The sequence below is a fragment of the Chrysochloris asiatica genome, unplaced genomic scaffold (assembly GCF_000296735.1).
Source record: "Chrysochloris asiatica unplaced genomic scaffold, ChrAsi1.0 scaffold00233, whole genome shotgun sequence".
Lineage (NCBI taxonomy): Eukaryota > Metazoa > Chordata > Mammalia > Afrosoricida > Chrysochloridae > Chrysochloris > Chrysochloris asiatica.
Window position 1 is genome coordinate 4,042,509 of NW_006408751.1, and position 25,712 is coordinate 4,068,220.

The window sequence follows — 25,712 nt, forward strand, 5'->3', positions numbered from 1 at the left end:
ACATCAGGATATTCAAACAGAACTCATCTACAGGCAAATGTGTAGTTGACTACTGGACATTTCCACCTTTCTTGATGGACTGAGCATATGAGTACAGAGTCCCTTGCAAAGGGACTTGAGGGAATAGGAAAAGGCCAAAACCCAAGACCATACTTATTTCTGGCAGCTTAAACTCAGAATGTCCTGTATTGTAAGCCAACTGGATTCCCTAAATCTTTTCCAAACTTGTTGCTGACAAACTACATCTTTTCCCATCTTATTCTGTATATGTTTTTCTATTTTTAATCCAAGAGCATGCCTTTACTTTTTACTCTTAAATGATTTGGTTCATTATTTCAGCCTTCTGCTATCCAGATGCTATACTAGCCATTTACTTTGTCTCCAAATTTCTGGGACCTGTGTGGAGAAAGGGGCTCTGACAGCACAATCTGAGGCAGGCCAGGGATGAGGGGTGCTGCAGAGCTGTCCATCAGGCTACTCAGGGCAGTTTTAAAACCATGAGGAACACAACAGGCAGAATTAGAAACAAGGGCCCTTGGTAAAGTCACCAACAAACAGCTCCTGTCAGAGCTGTTTCACTGATGCTACTAGTTTTTCTTTTTTTCTGCTTAACAATATAAAGAACATGGAAAAAGGATTTTCTTGCAGCATCATGGCAAAAAAATACAACTACAGAAAAGCTTGACAACTTTATAATAACAGAAAGGTTCATGGTATCTTCTATGTCCATCCCTCCCTTCCCACCAAATAAATAAGTAAATAACAAAAGAATGGAGTATAGATCATTTCTGCTCTACCATATTCTGCGAGTACCCATATTTGCATGCGAGTAAAGTTTAGCTAAAGGTAATACAGAAACGACTGCAGCCATACATTGACAGAGAACTTCCAGAAGTTCAAGCTAGATTCAGAAAAGGACGTGAAATGAGGGATATCATTGCTGATGTCAAATGGATCTTGGCTGAAAGCAGAGTATACCAGAAAGATGGTTGCCTGTGCTTTACTGACTATGCAAAGGCTTTTGCTTGTGTGGATTATGACAAGTTGCGAAGCAAGAGTCAGTGTGAACACTTAGTTGTGCTCATGAGGAATCTGTACATGGACCAAGAGGCAGTTTTTCGAATAGAACATGGGAACACTGAATGGTTTCAAATTAAGAAAGATGTGTGACAGGGTTGTATTCTTTCATCATACTTATTCAACCTGTATGCTGAGCAAATAATCCAGAAGCTGGGTTATATGAAGAAAAATGTGGCCTCAGGATTGGAGGAAGGCTCATTAACAACCTGTGATATGCAAATAATACAACCTTGCTTGCTGAAAGTAAAGAAGACTTAAAAGATTTACTGAAAAAGATCAAAACCACACCCTTTGGTATGGGTTGCATCTCAAAGTAAAGAAAACAAAAATCTTCACCACTGGACTGATAAACAACACTTTTATCAATGGAGAAAAGATTGAAGTTGTCAAGGATTTCATTCTTCTTGGATCAACTATCAACACTTATGGAAGCAGCAGTAAAAAAATCAAAGGATGTACTGCATTAGGCAAATCTACTACACAGGACCTTTTTAAAGGGTTGAAGAGCAAAGATGTCAGCTTGAGAACTAAGGTGTGCCTGACACAAGCCATGGTATTTTCAAAAACCTCATATGTATACAAGAGCTGGACAGTGAATGTGGAAGACCATAGAAAAATTGATGCTTTTGAGTTATGGTGTTGGAAGAGAATACTGAAAGTGCCATAGGCTTCCAAAAGAACAAACAGATCTGTGTTGGAAGAAGTGCAGCCAGAGTGCTCCTTGGAGGCCAAGATGGCCAAACTTCATCTCTCCTACTTCGGACATGTTGTCTGGAGGGACCAGTCACTGGAGAAGAATATCATGTTTGGTAAGGTAGAGAGTCAGAGAAAAAGGGGAAGATCACCAGAGAGATAGATTGGCAATATGGCATCATCAATGGGCTCAAGTGTGTCTACATTAGTGAGGTTGGCCCAGGACCCAACAGTGTTTCATTCTGTTGTGCATAGGGTCACTATGAATTGGGACAGACTTGATGGCACCTAAGAACAACAACAATGCTCTGGGGAAGTGGTAAGTATGTCTATCAACCTACTTTGTTTTATAAAATGAATGAGGGAAAAACATTCTAGAAGTTTTATCAACATAAAACCATCTTAAACATAAAGACTGGCATCAAATACAATGAAGTTAAAAATGCCACATTTCTAGAGTAAAAGTTTCACTTTTATTCAGATTTAACCAAGTTAATTTACTACTCTGCAACAAAAAAAATTTTTAACCGATGAAATAAAGGCACATGCAACTGAAGACAATCTGATTTTCCTTTATTGAATACTGTCCCACACCCAATATTTACATATATAATTAAACAAAATTTATAATACTAGCATGTATATGTATAACATTTAAAAATTTAATCTGAAATAATTTCAATGAAAGTCATGAATATATGTTTTGATACAATAACTCAAATTGAAACTCCTTAGCCAATATCCAAGATGGTTTATTTCATAAAAATTACATTTTCAAGAAGAGAGATGTCTGAGGAAATACAAAAGATTTCAGAAAAATATTTCTATATCTATTCATAGTCTTCCAATTTTCTGTAAAAGAAATCAGTAACAGTTACAAACACTCTGGCCAGTATAAATTAAATCAGCAATTTTAACTGTCTAATTATTTGCTTTAGTGCCATAATTAATTATTAGCATAGAAAGCCTTTATCATGTAGTTTTAAATATTTTTCTCATGTTTAAGAAGAAATAAACAATTCAAATGCAAAACCAGTGTTTAAATATAGCTTTTAAAGGAGTAGTGCAGCATGTGGCCACTCATTTTTCCCTTGAGTCTCCATTTTAGGGAATATCAAACCAAATCAAAACCCTAACCCTAACAACCCTATGCAACAGAGTAGAACTGTGCCTTAGTGATTCTGAGACTGTAGATCGTTTACAGGAGCAAACAGTCACATCTTTCTCCTGCAGAGTGGCTGATGGGTTAGAACTACTGACCTTGTAGATAGCAACCCGGTGCTTAGTCCACTGCACCACTAGAGTTCAACATGGACAGAAAAGATAAGGAGGTCTACTAACTAGTGTGATGATCATAGACGCCGGCTGCTTTCAAAGACACTGTTTACTCTTGCACGTGTGAGAAAATAGCAGCAGCACGCTGACTAATGAACCAAACATCTGTAGCCAACAACATTTTCAATATGTTGTTGTTTGGTGCCTTTGAGTCAGTTCTGACTCATAGCAACCTTGTAAATCTATAAATATTTAGGGAAGCAGAAAGCTGGTGGGTTTGAACAGTGCTTATCCTACAGCACCACCAGTTGTAGGCTGGTAACATAGAAGATGGAAGGAGGGGGCATTATTTTCTCAGCATATATAAATGGTGGACTCCTGGTGTAGCCTGTAGGCTCAGCATTGGACTTCGAATCACAAGGGTGGCACTTCAGATCCACTAGTTACTCCTAGGGAAACCCTATACAGGGTCGCTATGAGTTGGAACCGACTCAACAGCACTTAACAACAGCAACAACAACAACACAAATGATAGGCATCTCTCACTGGTTTTCTGTGTGCTAACTGTCTATATACAGAATTTTAAAAATATAATATTTCTGATTTTACTATCGGCTGTGTCATACCATTTCAAAAATGTCAAAGATAAATAAATCAGTGGGTCAGTGATAGCAACTTCTATATTAAAATCCTGGAAGACTAACTTAATAATATTTGAGGGAATTGATTTTTGCTAGTATAAAACTATGAAAGGAGCTGGAATATATGACTTAGAAAATCATAATGATTAATACCACTTGTTATCGACTATCTTTAAAACATTACTTCACCAAAAAGGTTCTAGCATTGATGGTACAATACTAGCAATACTTGACTACTAGCAGAAATGTTAGAGGTTTGAATCCATCCAGTGGCTCCTTGGAGCCAGGTCTGAAGATCCGCTTCTGAAAATTTACTGCCTACGCAGCGCAGTTCTACTCTGCACACAGGAGGCAGCCAGGAATTGGAAATGTCACAAAAGAAACTAGTTAACAATGGATGGTGGCAGTACTGTGTTTTCTTTTTTGATTTATTTTAAAGTAAAAATTTCCCTTTATTTACAATAAATAGACTTCTTTGTTCAACAAAGTTATTATTTTCAGGTAATTTAAAGTAAAATGTCTGAGTGTTATGAATCATCACATACTGTAAATCGCTGGAGTCCATATTAATGATGCTTGAGGAGCCATTTTTAAATAACAGAAACTAGCTCTGGTAGCATAGTGGTTATGAATCAGGCTGTGAATCTTAAGGTCAGCAGTTCGAAACTACCAGCTGTTCTGTGGGAGAAAGATGAGGTGTTCGCTCCTGTAAAGATTTACAGCCTTGGAAACCCTGTACAGTCGGAACCAAGTCCACAGCACATAACCACCAGCACCACCACCCCTACTCATGAACAGTTTTAAAAGCTGATAAAAACACACCCAAAAGAGGATACTAGTTGGAATTATGGTGTGATGTATATGGTATAATGCAGATTTGTAATCTAAGCCAAGACAGAGAGAATCTGCATCTCCTACTCAATGTTAATACATACATCGGCTTCATATCATCAAACAATGTTTGTGCTGAATGGATTTCTGTTAAATTCTATTTCTGAAATACTCATTTTGTTCTGAAAGTTGGCATTTGCCAAAATACAACACACTGATAAACTTTGCTCCTGGGTTAATAGCACATTAACATCAGAGATTTAAGTGCTGTTGTTGTTAAGCGCTGTTGAGCTATTTCCAACTCAGTATTTCTGAGGCCGTGAATCTCTGCAGGAACAGAAAGCCTTATCTTTTTCCTGCAGAGTGTGCTGGTGAACTTAAACCACCAACCTGTGGTTCAGTCCAGTGCTTATCCTACAGAGACACTGTGCTTCCAGAATATGTGATTGTGCTCTCAAGGTCCAGAGCATACCTACCTATGTGGTCAATAGTTGATCATTTTCCGAAGGGCATCATAGCACTTCCATTTGTCTGGGATGTAAAATGGTTCAAAAATATGAGGAAATGGTGTGTCATACCCACATACTCTTGATATAGGAGCCTCTAAATTCAAGAAGCACTCTTCCTGCACAGAAAAATACAGATGATTTAACTTCAAGAATATTCCTTTAAATTTATAGAAATAAAACATTTTCTCTTAAAATAATTAACAACTTGAAACACAACTGTATCCCAGGACATTAAACTATTTAAATACCTCTTACAGTACAAAAAAGTAGGTAACAGCATATTTAACATGGTCCTAAGTTTTCTTAAACAATACAGTTTTCTATCATGTAGATATATCACATGCCTATGCAATGCTTAATCCAAACCAGGTGCATACCAAACATGGCTGTTCTATAAAGATAAATGTTAAGAAATAATAAAATCACAATACAATGTTCACAGTGGTTAACTCTGGGGCTTGAAATTAATGGTATGTTTTCCTATGTTTTATGAATATATATATATATATATATATATATATATATATACACTGAGCATGTATGACTTTCATAATAAATATTTTTAATTACTTTCCACTCCAAGATATATATATATATATATACACTGAGCATGTATGACTTTCATAATAAATATTTTTAATTACTTTCCACTCCAAGTAGAGAGAGCTTCTGTCAATGCGTTTCTCTTTGTCTGTCTGTCTGTCTCTCTCCTGGCCAAGTTTTTATAAATATGATTGATCCTGTGTACAATCATACTCCAAACCTACTTCTCTCTGCCTAATATGTACTCATCTTTCTGGTGTCACTTTGAGTCACCTCTCCCAAAAGTCTTCCTTGATAACACCTCCCTAACCTCATACTACTGATGAGGAAAAGAGCTTCTGCCCTGAACCCCATCAGAATTCACTGGAGGCACTCAATTGTCTTCCCAGGGAGACGGGTGAAACATGAAGAGGTTGGTAAGATGGTTCAAAAATATAAAACCCCAATCATATAGAACCCTGAAGGAAGATTAGGCAAAATACTTAGTGAAATATTTCAAATTCAAATTTGAAAAAGAAATTTTTAGACAGTTGATAAATTCATCTAAATGAGAGATTTTATTGTTGTTAGGTGCTATTAAGGCAATTACGACTCATAGTGACCCTGTATAGGGTTTCAGAGGCTATGCATCTTTATGTGAGCAGAAAGCCTCATTTTTTGTCCGTGGAGTGGCTGGTAGGCTCGAATTGCCAACCTAGTGGCCCACAGCCCAGTGCTTATCATATAGAGCCACCATGTTCCCAAATGAGAGTTGTTGTTAAATGCCTTTGAGTCAATTCCAACTCATAGTAACTTCAGTAAAGGGTTCTCCAAGGAGCAGCTGGTTGAGTTTGAACTGCCAGCCTGGTGGTCCACTACTGGTCCTATAATCCCACAAGAGGACTTCAAATGAGAGATTGTTATGTGTCATCGAGTCGTTTCTGATCCATAGCGACCCTGTATAGGGTTTCCGAGGGTGTAAATCTTTATGGGAGTAGAAAGCCTCATCTTTCTCCCGCGGTGCAGCTGGTAGTTTCGAACCGTTGACCTTAAGGTTCGCAGCCCGATTCATAACCACTACGCTAAATGAGAGATAGATGATAAAAATACAAGGAAAACAATATTAAGTTTTCCATCCACAACTATTACCTGTGAAATAAAACTTTTGTTTGTTTATTCATATATTTATATGTTGTCTTGCTTCGTAAAGGATTTGAATAGGCGTAACTTTCCTTACACACAGTCCTAACTATATTTGGTGCATTTGCATTATAGACTTGGAGAATACAAAAAGTACCATGGACTGTCAGAAGAACAAGCAATGGGCTTAAACGTAACGACTGTGAGGATGGCACGAGACCAGGCAATGCTTCGTTCTGCTGTGCATGTTGTTGCTATGAGTCGGACACATTCCTTGGTACCTAATAACAACATATTTTGAAATTTCCATTTGAGCAGCAATTTTTACAAAAAGGAATCCTACTACTTCCTGTTCAATTCCAACCACACATTCATTTTTTACAGTGATAGTGCAATGGGGCTAAAAGGCCACAGGATGGAACAAAAACTTCTTTCGTAGTGAACTAGCTAGATATTCACAGTCTTCTCCCTACCCATGGTGACGTATAATATCTAATATCCAGTAAGTATTTGTGTTCCCTAGTTAGCAGAAAATCTACATTAGCAATGATAGAGGTTTTAATATATATGGTTCAAAGAGTCACTTAAGAGAATTGAGTATTAACATGCTCAAAAAAAAGATGACTGATTACTTGGAATGCTTGATTGCATTAAGACATTTTAAAAAGCTTTAAATTGTCAACTTAAGACTAACTAGTTTTATAACTGTAGCTGACACAAGCTGTTTTTTATTTTCCCCAAATATTGCATTTTTCATTAAAAAAAACAAACAAAACTGTACACAGATACACCAAAATACAGAAAATCAAGGGCAAAATACTTCATTCCATATATCTGATTTCACACCAGCTATAAAATATTGTTTTTCCAAACTAGTAACCTGGAAAGCTGGCATACCATAAAATGCTGTGGTAAAATGATGCTGCTAAAAATCACTCCTTTTAGAATAATTACTACCATTATCAAACTAAAGAGGAGGTTTAAAATTCTTCTTCTAATAGTAATGCTCTTACTTCTTCAAGTATGTGAGAATCATTCTTTCTAGGAATACACCTACACATTTGTAAAGACACAGGAAAAAAACAACTAGAAAAATCACACTTGAACCATAAATACTCAACAGTGGTTATCTTTGGAGAAGCAAGGAAATGCAAGACTCTACTGTGAACTTTATATGCATTGTCTGAGTACTATGAGACAGATTGCTTTTTTAAGCAAATGACAATAATAAAATGAGTAAAAAATCATTTTTTACACAAAGCAGTTTTTATTTTGTTACATAAATGATGATTTTACTTATAAGGCTTTCTTATCAGAAACCAACAGTCCACTGCCATCAGGCTGACTGAGACTCAAGGCGCCCCCTAGAGGACAGAGTAGTACTGCTCCGTACAGTTTCTGAAATTGCAAATCGGAGATTGCAAAAGATGAGATAGTCCCAGCTTTCTCAAGTGGCGTGGCTGGGTTTGAACTGGTGACTTTGCAGTTAGTAGTCAAATGCTTAACCCACTGCACCATAAGGGCTCCGTAGGGTTTCTTTAATTTGAGAACTCTGACCATAAATTATACAGATTTAAATGATTATGAAACACTTGTTGTTGTTGTTGTTAAGTGCCATCGAGTCGGTTCCGACCCATAGCGACCCTGTACAGGGTTTCCGAGGGTGTAAATCCTTACGGGAGTAGAAAGCCTCATCGTTCTCCCGCGGAGCGGCTGGTAGTTTCGAACCGCTGACCTTAAGGTTTGCAGCCCGATTCGTAACCACTACGCTACCAGAAACACTTGTTGTTGTTGTTGTTATGTGCCGTGGAGTCGGAACCGACTCATAGCGACCCTGTACAAGGTTTCCGAGGATGTAAATCTTTACGGGAGTAGAAAGCCTCATTTTTCCCCCAGAAACACTAGGTGATATAAAATGTCAAAATCATTTAAGATAATTCAAGGGTATATGAAAAAAGACTATGGATGGAGTGCTCATTTTCATAAGTTTATACCCTGACTGATTGGACAGTTTGAAATTCTAATGCCTTGCCAATTAAAGCATGCTAAATAAGAGGTTTAAAATATTTCTTCTAAAAACATTTTTAGAATTTCTGTCAAAGCAATTTGGATCAAGTAGCTGAGCACTCTTAATTCCCATACAAATGCTTTACATGTGCTTATATGCTTTTTCTTATCATCAAGATGTGCTGATAATTACTGGTGATGGAATGCTTAAGTTGGAAACAAAGATGTCTCTGTAGTTGTAAAAGATGGTCTTGATGATAGAAATGATACTGCTGGGCACACGATAAAATTTTGCAAGACCAATGACCTAGTCATTGGAAATACTTTTTCAACAACATACATGTGGACCTCACCAGATAGAATCTATAAGAAACCACATTATATCTGTGGAAAAAGACAGTGAAGAAACTCAACATCATCAGTCAGAACAAGGCCAGGGGACAACTGCAGAACAGACCATCAACTACACCTATGCAAATTCAAGTTCAAGCTGCAGAAAATTATAACAAGTTCACAAAAGTCAAAATGTGACCATGAGTATATTCCATATGAATTTAGAGACCATCTAGATTTGATGCATTGTACATTAATGACATCAAATACATTATATGTGAAGAAAGCAAAAGGTTGTTAAAAAGACAGGAAGGAAAGAAAAGACAAAACAGATGTCAGAAAAGACTCTAAAACTTGCCCTTGAGCATAAAGTAGAACACAGAGTAGCTAGAATGAATAAGAAGATTTCACAGGGCTGCTCAAGAAGACAAAAGTTTTATAATGAAGTGTGCAAAAGACCTGAAGTTAGAAAACCAAAAGGGAAAAAGACTTTTGGCATTTCTCAAGCTGAAAGAATTGAAGAAAAAATTCATGACTTGAATAACAATAATGAAGGATTCTATTGGTGAGATACATACTGATAGAGGAAACATCTCAAACACATAGGAGGAATATATAGTCACTGTACCAAAAAGAATTGTGTGATGTTCAAACATTTCAGGAGGTAGCATAAGACGCTCTGGTTACGTTTGGGCTACTAACCTCAAGGGTAGCAGTTCGAAACTACAAGCTGTTCTGTTGGGAAAAGATGAAGCTTTCTGCTCCTGTAAAGATTTACAGCCTTGAAAGTTCTATGCAGGGTCGCTATGAGTCGGAACTGACTCCACGGCACGCCACCACCACCATATGATCAAGAACTGATGGTATTGAAGGAAGAAGTCCAAGTTGCACTGAATGCACTGGCAAAAAACAGGGTCCAGGAATAAACAGAATATCAGCTGAGATGCCTCAACAAATGGATGAAATGGTGGAAGTGCTCACTAGAGTATGCCAAGAAATTGTGGAAGGCAGCTATCTGGCCAACCAACTGCACAAGATCTATGTCTATGGCCATTCCAAAGAGAGGTGATGCAGCAGAATGCAGAAAACATCTAGCAATATCATTAATATCACTTGTAAGTAAAATTTTGCCGAAGAGCATTCAAAATCAGTTGCAGTAGTGTAACGACAGGGAACTGCCACAAATTCAAGCTGAATTCAAAAGAGAATGAGAAAAACAAGGACTATCATTGTTGATATATCAGATGGATATTGGCACAAAGCAGAGAATACCACAAAGATGCATTTAACCGTGTAGGTAAAACAAATTATGGATAATACTGCACAGTATAGGAATTCTAAAACACTTAATTGTGCTTATGGAGAAATCACACATAGCTGTTTAAAGAAAACAAGCAGATATTATGAGGTTTAAAATCAGGAAAAGTGTACATGAGGGTTGTATCCTTTCACTATACTTATTCAATCTGACTGCTGAGCAAATAATCATCTGAGAAGCTGGACTATAGGGAAATGAATGCAGCATACCAATGAGAGGAAGACACATTAACAACTTGTGATATGCAGATAACACCAATTTGCTTGCTGAAAGCAAGAGCACTTAATGATGAGAATCAGACTACAACCTTCACATGCACAAAAACAAAACACAAAAGTCATCACAACCAGACAAATAAGTAACATCAGGACAAAGTAGAAAAGACTGACATTGTCAAGGATTTTATTTTACTTGGATCCACAATTAATGCTTATAGAAGTAGTGGTCAAGAAATCCAGTGACATATCGCATTGGGCAATTGGCTGCAAAATACCCCTTTAAAAGTGTTAAAAAGCAAAGCTGTCACCTTGAAGACTAAGGTGCGCTTGATTCAAACCATGGTATTTTCAATATCCTGTTAGGCATGCAAATACTGGACAGAGAATAAGGAAGACAGAAGAATAATGGATGCATTTTTATGGTGTTGGCAAAGAATACTGAATATACTATAGACTGCCAAAAGAATGAACAAATATGTCTTGGATGAAATACTGCCAGAATGCTTCTTAGAATTGAAAATAATGAGGCTTTTATCTCATGTAATTTGGACATGTTCTCTGGAGGCACTAGTGTCTGGAGAAGAACATTATGCTTGGTAAAGTAGAAGATTCATGAAAAAGAGGAAGATAAATTGACATAATGGATGCAACAATTGGCCCAAACAGCAATGATTATGAGGATGGAGCAGGACCAGCCAGTGTTTTGTTCTGTTGTACCTAAGGTCACTATGAGTTGGAACTGACTCAATGGCACCTAACAACAACATGTGTTTCTTTGGGAAACTATCAAAACAGGCATTCAGCCTCAGTTTTTTCATACAGATAGATGCCTTGTATACACACACACACAGACAGTTGTAAAAGAAATACTCAAATCCCAGAATTCCATTTACAGATTTGTAGATTAACATTCCAGAATAATCCTCTGAAAAGTATATCATTATAAACTGTTAATAGCACTATAATTAGAGCAACCATGTGCTCTGAATTTACAAGATAATCTGAATAATTCTATTCTCTTTCCATTGGCAGTATAAGTACACAAATATTTAATGAACCATATTTGATGATTTTTTTATTAAGAAATTATAATCTGCATAAAAGTAAGATTTAAATAATGACATAGTTAGTTTACAGGATTATTGCAGATTACATTAGTTTCCAGACATGGACTAATAAGAAAGTGTCAGATGCTGCTGTCTATCCTTAGAGAACTGTTCATGTGAATTGATCTGTTCTACATGGTGTCAAAGGAGCTCTGGTAGCGTAGTGGTTACGAATCGGGCTGTGAACCTTAAGGTCAGCAGTTCGAAACTACCAGCCGCTCCACGTGAGAAAGACCAGGCCTTCTGCTCCCATAAAGATTTTTAGCCTCGGAAACCCTGTACAGGGTCACTATGGGTTGGAACTGACACGACGGCACTTAACAACAGCAGCAACATGGTGTCAATAAAACACTGGACTGCAAGATCACAACACCCTTGGACAGCAGTCCTTTGTATTTAATCCAAAATTTAGGCGTCAGTTCTTCAGTGAGCATCTCACAGTAATGACACTATTGATGGTTGAACCTTTTCCTGATAGTGTGTTATTACTGGCCCTTGAGAATCCCAGAAAACTATAAGCATCAATTTTCCAGCTGATGGTTGACTTTTGAACTTTTTCTTGGTTAGAAATTGAAGAGGTTTCCATTTCATACTGTGCTGTTTAATCTCAGCTTCATAGTGATTAATCCATGTTTTGTCATTGGTAACAATTTTTTTCCCGTCAAGTATTGGACACAATATTTCACCCTATGCTCTTCTGTGAGTTGTTTCAGCATCCATCTTGCACAACATTTTTGAAACCCAAGTTTGTTGTGGATTATTTCTTAGGCAAAGCCATGGCTAATTTGCAAATTATTTGCTACATAATCCACTGTCACTTGTATATTCGACAGAATCATTTGATGTTGCCTGCTCAATGTTGTCATCAGCCATGGATGTGGATGAACATTTTAATATAACCAGAGCATGGATACTTTGTTGTTTCTGTATTAGTATATACATCATACAGCAAGTGATGTGAGTCAAATTCTTAAAGAAAAAAGTCTGTCTCCCTTTGTGTTGAATTCCAGTGAATAGTATTTTAATTTGATTATGAATTTGTCTTTTTGCAATTATGATTACTTTCTTTCTAAAATATGCCAATAATAAGAATACCGATCATACCTGTGATGCCTCAGATATGTGCTAAATGAGTTATACTTCCCTTTAACATTTAAACGAATTTCTTAGGACAGTGTGAAATTAAGGTTTTACATGTTTTCCAACAGAATCTTTGGAAGCATAATGAATGCTATGATCAGTCTTACAGCATTCTTCCGTAAGTATAAAAAACTATGTCTGTGAAGGAATAAAAGGCACATAATCAACATACAGAGCAATGAACATAGGATTCTGGTATCAGGAACCTCCTTAGTAAATCTAAATGATGTGTGATGCTGTGGGTTAATGCGCTAGACTGCAAAGCCATTTGAACTGCAAGGTCTGCGGGTTCAAGCTCACCAGCTGCTCCTTGGAAACCCTATACAGGGTCCCTATGGGTCGGAACCAACTCAATGGCACTTAACAACAACAAATGGTTCATATATTAGCCAACAGGGTGGCTATGCATTTTATAACCAGAAAAGGAAGCAGAAGTAAACAATTCCAAATCATAAAAATTACAGACACAGAAATAGAAATAATCTTTATTTGCCTATACTCTATAACAAAAAGAAACAGATTTATAAATATATTGTTGAAACTGGGGAGAACAGCTATCCTGCAAATTTCCAAGCAGATAAGAGAAGGTATGAGAAAATTAATAGAAAGGGCCCATTTATATAAAATAGTATTCATGATTCTTTTTTAACAATTGAGTGTACTGCATATTCCTGTTTTGGCAACTATAATATGTTATATATTATGCATGTATGTTTATATGTAGATGAATATGTTCATTAGGACCTTCATGGTATCACTTAAGATCTCTCAACCCATTTCCTCTTTAACATCAACCACAAATTCTTTACCCCAGTATTACAGAAGTAACCTCACTAAAATCACTGTGTCAGTTGTTCCACACTGAGGCTTCAGTCACCCTCAACAAATCCTTTTGTTCCTTTTATGTGAGGCAGTATGATATAATTGATACAGCATGGAGTTTGGAATTCTATCTGAAAGGAATCTTCGGTCTACCATGATTTAACTTCTCTTGGCCTATGTTTACTCAATCAAAAACTAGAAGTATTAAAAATGCTACATTGCTGCATCATTGTATTGTCTTGTAACTATTGTTAGTTTGCCTGTTTGCTTTCTAGATTGTGTGGTAGCTTTCGGAAAGTATCTAGCTTCGTGACTGGTACACTGCAGTGTGCAACAATTGCTAGTTGTCTTCTTACCTCTTTATTTCCCGCCCCCACTAAGTATAAAGGAAACTGTTACTTAAAGGAAAGGCATTTGCAATGGCAGACTATATTACCAATGAAGACAAGACTGTGGTAAAACCCACAAACTTGAGAAGTAGCACCTCTAACAGTAATGGTGCCTGAACAACTACCATTTACTGAACACTTCCTAAGCTTTACAAGGAGTCCTGGTGTGTCCAGTGGGTTAATGCGCTGGACTGCAAAGTTGGTTTGATCTGTGAGTATGGAACCTGAATGTTTATTATCGAGTTCCTGGGTCTAGAATGTAAGTGTGGAAGGTAGGAATCAGTAACTCGGGAAATGGCTTAAAAAAAATTCCCCAAACAAAAAGACAATATTTCTCAAGTACGTCTACTTTTCTATGTGGTTGGATAATCCACTTCTGGAAGGTTGAGTAAAAGAACTCAATAAATAGCAAAATGAAATCAAGGCTGACATGCTTCAAAAAATAAAGTCAGTGGCTAGACTAAGACAGGCAGGGACTGGGGCACTGCTGACTGATGGTGGTGGAAAAATCCATTAAGAACTCTGGAAATTGATGAGGAAAGGGCTTTGGCACAGGCAGAAAACATGCTCTATGTACAGAGACGGTGGCTGCAAAAATAATGGGAAGAATGGTACCCAAAGTGAATATGGAGATTACTGGGAACCTGGCACCCCACTAACTGTACGTGAAGGACTGTTGGATGACAGACAAAACAAACTGCAGAACTGAGGACAGCCCACAAAGCAATTTCGAAAAAGGAAGAAGCCAAAATATGTATAAACTTTTCATTGAAACCAAGTTTGCCATCAAAGGCATGATAGAATGTACTGAAAACTGGAAGCACAATGGATGGGAATACAGCCTTGGAAAGAGATGTTGTCATAGAAATGATTTTGAGAATACTGGCCAAATTTTCCAAGGCATGGATATTCAGTAGAAGTATATTCCCAGTCATCAAAGGCAAAGAAGAAGCTAATAGATGGGCCATAGAAGGATCTAGAAAATTAGACTTCATTTTCATCATTAGTATTATCTTTTCTGTTGGAGTTCTATCTGCTAATGGCAACTTCCACTTTCTTCACTCTTTCTCCTGGTCATTTTCATATAAAACTGTTTTCTCATTTTTTGTTACTATCTTTTTCTGTCACTGATAATGAATAACTTACCAGCCTCTTCTTGGAAACCCTATACAGGGTCACTCTGAGTTGGAACCAACTTGATAGCACTTAATAATAACAACAACAGTCAACTAATAAAAGCAAACTTTCTGGTTTAAAAAAAAAAAACAAAACAAAAAAGAATAAAGGCCAAAAGTATCACATGATGTATTTTTAAAGTAATCATTTTTTTGTGGTTAGTTTACTAAATTCAAGAATATTCCAGGCTCATCTTTGTTTCTAAGATCTATTTTAGAACAATTTTAACTCTGCTCTTCAATGACATAAAGCTGAATACAGAGCATTCATTGTATATTGCTATGTACCATATTGAGTTGGAAAGCTATTACAAAAAATTTAAAGTATGATAAGACAACAATAGGATGTTACATGTTTCCCTATAGTTCCTTTCAGTTCCTGCAAAACTATTCAACTAGTGATTCTAAACATTCAATGTAAAGTCTAGAAAAGTAGAACATAATAATGACAAGCACATCAGAGTCAAAATGGACATTGTGACCTATAGGGTATCTGATAAATAAGTTTTCTTTTCCTCCTTGTAAAATTAGGAGCACCATTTGCAACTTAATTTCAAAGTAATAACACAGAAAATTGATTTTAAATTATTTCGCAAACAAAAAGGTCCAGGTTGTTTCACATAATTATTATTATGTCACCAAAACACATTTAAACTATGAGGATCTATTGTTTCCAAGTGGGGAAAGTAATGTACTGAACAGGGCATATAAATCTAAGAACTATTATTTCTTCTCAAACAGAAAAACCTGAAGAAATACTATGAAGTTATTTATGAGTGTACTTGGTTTTAAAATCAAATCCATTTAGACTTTGTTCATTATTTAATAATAAAACCACAGAGATTTTTGCTTCTAAATGCAATTAGCTGTCCAGAAATCATGCATTAACCTTGAACATTTTAATATGAGAACAACGAAACTGATATACCTAAATCATGTATATGTGGTAGTTTTCTAAAGTCTGTGGACTTTGAGACTTATATTAACCTAGTGATGTAAGGGTAGACATCCCCAGGCAGTGGACTATACTTCCAAGTATTATCACAGAATATTTGTTTCCAATCTGCCATGAAAACTTATCCTTAGCCAAAACATGACTTTTAACAGATGAGAAAAATGATTCTGGTGTCTTGAATCACACTTTCTTAGCAAGTGAGTCACAGAAACCTATAAGGCACTATGCCAACAACTCCAAATGAATTTTATCACTGAATTAAATAAATACAACTCCATTAATATAAAATAAAATAAAATAAAATATTTTCACTTACTTTTCACTAATGCTTTAAATAGTATCTATCATGTTTTTAAAAACAGAGCTTAAGATATATATAAGTCTGTACCAATTTTTTAAAATAGTATGGATCTAGACAATCAGTTCTTCAGAAAGCAATGTCTATCCTGAGGCCAGCAGGTTGCCTTCCTAAATGTTGAAGTTCCATTTTTCTAATACCATGCATATGAGATGCATTCAATAAACAGTTGTTAATATAGTCTTTCACCTCTAAAACAAAGTTTAACCAGTGTAATTAATGAAATTGTATGAACAATGTAATTTTACCCATCTTTGTTGAACACCTAAAACTTTTACAATACAGCCCAACTATTTCAGTAAAGCTTCCTAACACCATAACCTGGACTAAATTGAAATCTGAGACTTTTATTCCCTAACTTCACTGGGACTTCTTCAATGTCTGCTGAATATTAAACAAACAGCAACAAAAACAACAAAAATCCCAGTGATCCTCTTTAATGCAAATCACTGGCAATTTGGTAAAATTTTTGTTTTCTAAGATTTCGTTACAGAAATCCAGTAAAGAATGGAACTGAATCATAAATTAAGATTTTTATTTAAGTTCAAACTCCATTTTAAAAACAGAAGCTAATTTTCTAAAGTAAAACGAAAAGGTTATTTCTGATGTAAATGGGTTTCCCTGGATCTAGGCTAGCTACCTCACATTGATGAGTGGTAGGTAGTAAAGTATACTTAGAAATGACTGCTGATTCACAGTCAACAGCCAAATCAGGATATAAACATGTTTTAACATGAAATTATAATTCTAGATGATTAATATGCAGAAACAAGTAGGATTTTAAAATTAAAAAATTTTAATTTTTTAAAACCATTTTTTAACAAAAAATATTTAATTAACAATTTCTCTATTAATTTATACATATTTGTATAACAGTTTACTGGATGGGGAGTTTTATCAAATTAATTCTTTATGACAAGAAATAAATGAAAGCAAGTAAGTGAAAAGTTGTCTTTGTCATTTAAAGTCTTACCTAGAATCACTATTTTAAAAATGTATGTTGTACTTATTTTGGTCCAGGGACTATATTAAATATTTTCTAAATACCAACTCATTTTAATTTTCATAAAAACTAAATTAACAACCACAAAGGAACAAACTACCACCCGGTCCAACCTACTTCGGGTTTGTAGGTAAAACCTACTTTGGGTTTGTAGGTAAAACCCATAAAGATTTGATTCTGCTTTCAAATGTTCCCCTTACTAGTCTTTACCTATAACCAGAAGTTGCCTTATAATTTTCATCTAAAAAAATGTGAGAAAATTGGCTTAAATTTTTTTTTTTCTATATTAAAGCTTTCTATAACACTGTGTTTATTTGCTGCCAAGGACACTTAGAGGCATTAAAAGCTAAAAGCAAAGTTTAAATTATGTTGAGATGCATTGTGTGTATATTTTGACATTTAAAATGTACTTGTAGTTACAATGCTTCCATTCAAACACATCACATTCAATAAAGGGGCAGGGGAGAGGGGAGACGATATTCTCAAATTTCCGCAGACACTGAAGCTTCTCAAGTTTTATAGCACAAAATTCTTCCTTATAGAAGAAAGCAGTGATTGCAGCAAAGTTTTAAAATGGAATTTCCTTAGACTGCGGATTTTAATGATAAACATAGGCTACTTGGGTCATCTCAGGAACAAATAACTCTCTGCAAGGTAGGGTTTCTAGTTTGCTTAGCAACAGGAAATTTAAAATACTCCTGAAAACCATTAGATTTTCCTGCTTGTTGTTCCACAAATTTCTTTGTATAGTGGTCTAACACCACTATATCAAATGGCAAAAATCAGTCCCGGCTAAAGCAACCTGACATGAGAAAGAGTTCTAGAATTTGAAGGATTGAAACGCACCTAGAAAACACCTAGAAAATTTCTATTAGGATATGTCGCTGTCCCAATTTACCAACCTGTTTAAGTTTCAAGACTTAACCACAAACTGAAACTATCTGAATAAAAAGTATTTTCCCCTATCTGGTACAATCTTTCTAAAAAAAAGGTTTGAAAAGCTGTTTTATACAATATAGGCTAAAATATTTGCTATTTTATAATTTATACTCTTTCCTTACAAGTTATTTCAAAATGCCTTTCCTTCTTTTAAATATTTTAAATTTCTACCGCTTAGTTTATGTTTAAAAGAATGTCAAATCAACCAATATAATAAAAGTTAAGAAAGGAGGGAAAGTTGAGTTTATTTAATAACCAATAAGCCAAAATAGATGTGACAATTTTTTTCAACAAAATTAAAAATACTTTTAAAATGGTTTATCTTGGATGTCATAGTAACAGTCGTTAAAGCTTGGCTTTACTGTATGAATAAAACAGACTAACTTATTTTTGAATAATTTAACTCTGGTTACTTAGATCACGGCAGGCAATTTTATTAGAAAACACAGCAGAAATGTTCTAGGCTAACCAAGAATTAGATAAATGTGGCCCAAAATTTATTAATTAGACCCGAGTTATAAATTCATCTTTGTATTTTCTAAAGTTAAACCAGTGAAAGAATTAACAAAACAAAAAAGTCTCTGGTAAGATTATCTGACCTACAAAAGAAAAGACTGGAAGTATTCTCATTATTTATATGCAGATTTTTTTGCTAACAAGAGTTAACTTATTCATTAAAGCAAATCTAGTAATTATAATTATAGTTTGTATTTAAAACAAATAAAATATAGAGTTCAAAATATAACTTTCTCTTTATTGTATTACATATCTATCATTTTACATTTGATTTTAGTTTATATTTCTTATAGACAAGCTTTTCAGGTTGAATGCCTAAGCATTTGCAAACACAAAGTTTCATGTTAGAATTTCAAGAACCAGGAGAGATTTCAGAATTAGATGGAAATATGCAAAGCTTCCTTTTTAACTTCCATAATCAGGCAATTACATGCTGATATGCTGAACCCAATTCAGCACATACTCTCCAAAGTTCACATTATTTTTTCAGTGTAAATTTCAAATAAGTATGCTAAAACTTGACGGGGATGTGGCTGGAGGGACTTTTATAGTCAAGGATAACACTATAATACAAAATTAGAAATGTCTAAAAAGACTCTTAATAAATTTAGATGAACTAAATTTATATGGTTCATATAAAGAATAACATTCACATATTTATAGAGCTAGGCCAAGATGAACTATTTGTCTGCTTACTTGGGACTGAATGACACAAATTCTATCAGATCCTCCTGTTAGGAATCAGAGGTTAAGACCCATAGCACCAACTTTCCCCACAGAGACTACTGGAGTTTATATATTTGCCATATACCACAGATAATGATGTACACATCAGTACACAGCAAACACAATAATAACCATGCTTGTAATCAGCACATACTGGCAAATATCCAGAGAAACAACAGAAAGAACTACAGAAAAAGCAATGTATCTTCCATATGCCTATCACTTCAACAAAAGGAACATGTATATTGTGTGCAAGAAACAAAAAAACCTATTCACTTAACAATAAACAAATAGATGTTCTTATTTAATAATAAGCAAATATAATTATTCATATAGTTTCAATAAATCCTTGATTTCACAATTCTATGTGTTGACAACAAGTAACGTGGCTAGGAGAGGTTAAGCAATCGTATTAACAGGTGGTTTTATTGGTATTTGAACTACCTCTCCTGGTTAATCTTACATGCAATGCAAAAGACTTAGATTTAAAAGTGGTCAAAAGACCCTGACTTGGAAACAAGGCAAACTCTGTCCTTAGTGCTCTAATTCAGTTACTGGTAAAAGAGAAACTGGTGAAATTGTCCCTGTTTATGTCTAGTCCAATGAAGATTTTTTTTTTTTTTTTTTTTAAGGGGGAAGGTCTTTACTGGGGGATAGTTAGTATTCCTTCATTCAAGCTGCAGGACAGGAAACTTGGAGTTATATGTTTGATTTATTTTACATACTGGGAAGAAGATGTACATACAAATTAGAAGGGAGAACATAAGTGGAACTTGCTTTCAACTAATTCCTAGTCACATACTTGAATACAGGACGTGCATTGTCCCTTAAGTGTAAAACCTGGTTTTTAAAAAAGTGATGGTTTAAGGTATGCTAGGCGATAGGGTTAAAATTTGCTCTATGGTCAGGTTTTTGTTTTTTTTTTAATCACTGAAGTACTTCATCAGAAATCAAACCTTCTTCCTTTTATTTATTTTCATATGTATGACACAATTTAGATGAGGTGAGGTAACTAAGTAATTTGATAAGATTGTTACCAGTTTTTGATAGATTAGGCAAGTGTTTTAAATAAACATAGGTTATAAATTTTATTCTAGCCTTTACTTAAACTGGAGTATGAAATTTAATCCTCTCCTCACAGTAACTATTTTATGGTTATTCTCCACAGTCAACTCTCTTGTAGAACTCTAACAGTACAGGGGGGGAAAAAAAAACAATACAAAACTTTCTGGAGTATTTAAAGAAGTGTCTTTCAAAAACTGAATGCTTTTTTGGCAATTAAAACAACAAACAACAGAGCCAGTCATTGCAATTAATTTAAAAACAAAATGTAAATACATGTGCAGTTGGGGTCTCCCTGTCTCAGACTGACAGGCATGTTTCAATTAGTGGCTATTGGCACAGTCCTCACAGCTAGCACCAGGGTGTTAAAAAGCTGTAGGCAGGCTTTCATTATAGTTACAAAATTAGTTGTTCACACATAAGTGCCACCAAGCAGACACAGTTGTGTGCAGATAGATCCATCCCAGTTATCAAGGACAACATTTCAGTTACCTCCCCCCAACAAAGTATCATTTGTAAAGCTCAATTTAAAAAATTATACACACACACAAACATATATATACACAATGCATTAAAATTTCATCATTTTCATTTTCCAGTCCCCCAAATGAGCATGCTTACATGTAATATAACAGATCACCAACCCACTAAGATTTTCCTTAGGTTTCCACAAGCACTAATTATGTAGCAAATCTAATTAAGTTCATATGATTCACTTCAGCAATAAGTATTTCACTTACTTAAGAACTGCCAAAAGGGATCTGAAGTGTCTATTCTTCCTCCAAAACAATCAGGTTGTGTGCCAAACTGATAACCGTTAAACACAGCTGCAGCGCAAATGTGCAGTATTGGTAATGTAAATACAATGTTCACACATCAATCCACGCTACGAGTCATTTCAGATTCTGAACTACTGGCTACAGGTTTATGTTATTGTTATATGAGTATTACATATGAGTATTATTAAGCCATTTGTTCCTCCCACGATGGTCTCAACAGATTTCTATATGCTACGAGAGCCTTCTCCACCAAAGAACATATACTAAGTACAAATTTGAAAACTTCAAATCTTGATAAATACATTTTGGCCAGACTCTTTGTAAACAAGTTTGCTTATAAGCATTCTTGCTTTCTTGAAAAAGAGTAAAAATGGCTTTATGTATTTGAGAACAAATTTATGCAATAATTAACATACAATATATTTAACCTCATATATATTTTACTTATTACAAATGCTTTTCTTTTCACTTCAGTAGATAAGTGCAGAAAACAAACCTATGGATAAATCTGAGCTACAGAAATTCAGTATTTTAATTTCAGTTAATCACATGATTCCCAAGGGAATAAATTCTTTTCATAGGGGGTTTTCCAAACTGGTTACACAGCCGGACGCTATAAGGCCACGACCACGACCCCATGAGAGGCTGGTAGGCCGTTATGGCAACTTCCCTTTCCTATCTATAAGCAATAGCTCCAAACACTAATATTTTGAAAACACAAAAAAATATTTCCTTCTCTATGGCTAGGAGAAGGAGCTCTGGTAGCGTAGTGGTTACGAATCGGGCTGCGAACCTTAAGGTCAGCGGTTCGAAACTACCAGCCGCTCCGCGGAAGAAAGATGAGGCTTTTTACTCCCGTAAAGATTTACGCCTCGGAAACCCTGGTACAGGGTCACTATGGGTCGGAACCAACTCGACGGCACTTAACAATAACAATGGCTAGGAGGATATAACCTAGATTCAAAATTGAGATAGAGTGCAAAACAATCTTTATTGACTGAATTGTTTTACTAGAATTTAGCTTTGTAAATAAACATATAAATACTGAAATCAGTTATTTTACTCCAATGTGAAAACAAGGCCAAATCCAGACATAAATGATCGAAGAATGGTACATCCTAAGTGGGTTATATATGTACATCCAGGTCAAACAAGGAAAGCAAGGTTTCAGAGAGCAAATGACATAACAGAAACAAAACTGAAAATGAGAATGCAACAACATATGCTCCCAACACAGCCTTGGGGTTTCTTACATGAAGCACACATTTCAATAGCTGTTTTCCTTTTCTGCAGCTATTTCTAGATATCTAATTATGACTGTGTTTGATAATAAATAAATTGCCATTTTAAATTTTATTTTATACTTGTCTATTGTTGTTGTTGTTAAAGTATCATCATGTCGGTTCTGACCCATAGTGACCCTGTATAGGGTTTCCGAGGAGCAGCTGGTGAGCTTGAACCGCCATCCTTGTGTTTCAAACCAACTTTGCAGCCCCTTTATTTGGGAGGTAATTATTTGTCAGTGTTCTTTGCACTGGCTCAAATATCAGCAGCTTAATCTTAAAAGTTGCATCTCATTTCAAGTATGCAAAACTAACACTGTTAAAGCTTCAAGTGTACTGCTTCACACAGCACATTGTATCAGAGGGCCACTTAAGTCCACTTCCTGGCCCAGAGTTGTTGTTATTAAGTGCCGTCGAGTCGGTTCCGAACCATAGCGACCCTGAATAGGGTTTCCGAGGCTGTAAATCTTTACGGGAGCAGAAAGCCTCATCTTTCACCCAGCGTAGATGTCAGTAATTACTTGTTGAGTGCATGAAGGAGTGTATAGGTTAACCAAACAATTCCAGTTTTTAATTATATTCTGTCACTTTGAGCATTAATGGTTTTAATTAATGATGAGTTAGAAAATCAGCAAGACAGGATGTAGGGTGCAGAGATTTTACTCCTCAGGAATTATGGAAGGAGCCCTGGTTGTCCAGTGAGTGACAGTCCTATTCAGCCTACAGACACCACACTATTGCACTTGTTAAACTCTTGTTTTCAGGATCTCCAAAACTTTTATTTATCCTTCCCTCCACATCCCAATGTAGACATGTCCATATGCAGCACAGAGAGGAAGGAGAGAGTGACAGATGAGCAATAGGAAAGAAGAAAGGGGCAACCAGATGGTCAGCAGACTAACCTTGGCAGAAATATGGTAATAATAGATGTTTTTGAATTTTAAATATCTATATTTTCTCTGGTAGCATAGTGGTTATGAATTGGGCTGCGAACCGCCAAGGTCAGTAGTTCGAAACTACCAGCTGTTCCGCGGGAGAAAGATGAGGCTTTCTGCTCCCGTAAAGATTTACAGCCTCAGAAACCCTGTACAGGGTTTGGTCACTATGGGTCAAAATCGACTCGATGGCACTTAACAACAACAACAAATATTTTACAATTGGGCTGTAAACTTCAAGGTCAGCAGTTTGAAACGACCAGCTGTTCCATGGGAGAAAGATGAGGCTTTCTGCTCCTGTAAAAAATTACAGTCTTGGAAACCCTGTACAGGGTTGCTATGAGTCAGAACTGACTCCACGGCACATAACACCACCATACAATACTTGCTAGTAAACATCCTGGATTAATTGGTAAGAAATCAGAAGTATTTTTAAGAGTTTAATAGAGTTCATGATATCTGAGTGAAATACAAAACAACAGAATGAGGAAAAGAGTAAGTCAAACGGCAGAATCAATACGATGAGAACCAATTTTTGTAACTTGAGGGAAAAATCATTTCATCCAGTAAAAACTTTTAAGGATCAAGAGTGAAATGCCCATTTCTCAGATGTTAAGGAAATAAAAATAGGGAATTTTAGAACTGAAAAACTTTGTTATAGTCTGTGACTAACTAAAATTCTTTCTTGTTGAGTATTCAAATCTCTTTCTTCTGCTAGTAATGTGCTGTATTTATTACTATGTCCAATGCCTAAATGATATTACCAATTTCCCCGCTGACTCACACGACTGATTTCCTTTCTCTATTTCTTATATCTGTACCTCTTGCATTGGTTTTTATGATTATGTACTATAAAGAAAAAGGCTCGAAAGTGGAGTAACCTAGCAACATGCACAGAGATGATATTTTTATAAATGTTGTCTGTCTATTGTTCCTTTGGCAAGGAGCAGGAATCCACTGCAGATAAAAGCAGATTTTCATTGCTTTATTCAAAGGCAGTTGGGGGAGGGGGGGGGGAGGCTTTTCCTTCTAATTTATGTCCTCTCTGTTTTTTTCAGTAACCAAGGCTGATTATAATACATCAAATTCTGAACTAGCACCATAATAATTTTGCTACATAGCAACTTGGGGCAAAAGGGAAGTAGTCTTAAAATGAAGGTAAATTATAACTTGAAAGTTTGCTATATACTCAATTACATAAAATTCAGAGGTATATTTACTTTTTATGAACATTTATTTTTATTTATAAAAATTCTGATTATTTGAAAATTCTACTATTTGGTCTTTAGGTGTACAGTGTTGTTATTATGTGCTGTGGAGTCGGTTCTGACTCACAGCGACCCTGTACAGGGTTTCCAAGGTTTAAATCTTTACGGGAGCAGAAAACCTCATCTTTCGCTGGCTGAACAGCTGGTAGTTTCGAACTGCTGACCCTGAGGTTTGCAGCCCGTTTTGTTACCATTACATTACAGATCTCCAGGTATGCATTAGTGTCGTAGAAAGTTTAAATAAATGTCAATTCTCTTAATTTTTCACATTCTGAAAACATTCTTTTCACCTTGTAAAAAAACAAAGAATGATAAAACATCTCAACTAATACTGTACTAGTAAGTAGAAGACTTTTTCTGGAATCTCTTACCAACTAGGTGTGTAACAAGATTGTGCGGCTCTAACTTTTCCACTCAATCATCTATACTACCAGTATATGCTGATCAGCATCTCCAAATGAAAACAAACTCCAATAGCTGAAATGACAAATGCCCATCATTAATTTCCTCAAAACAGTCATCCTAGCAGATACTGCCTGGATGTACTCAATAAGCAGAAGTATATCTGAAAATTCCCTTTTTCACTTATCTTCCTTCATGTCTCCCCTCAGGCTGAGAGAATGTCAAAAGCTCATGAGTCACTATTATCTTCTCAATAGTAACACAGAAGCCTATGTATTTTTTTTTTT

At 35.6% G+C, this 25,712-nt stretch overlaps 1 protein-coding gene across 1 annotated transcript in view; it reads right to left on the reverse strand.

Moving 5' to 3' along the window:
* Positions 1-2,329: 2,329 nt before the first annotated feature.
* BCKDHB (branched chain keto acid dehydrogenase E1, beta polypeptide) overlaps positions 2,330-25,712 on the reverse strand; it is a 343,203-nt gene continuing 319,820 nt past the window's right edge. Inside the window, exons 10-11 of the mRNA XM_006873276.1 lie at positions 4,997-5,145; positions 2,330-2,625 (exon numbers count right to left, since the gene is read on the reverse strand). Of these exons, the coding sequence (XP_006873338.1) occupies positions 5,005-5,145 (141 nt within the window). The 3' untranslated portion in view covers positions 2,330-2,625; positions 4,997-5,004. The remainder of the gene's footprint in view (positions 2,626-4,996; positions 5,146-25,712) is intronic.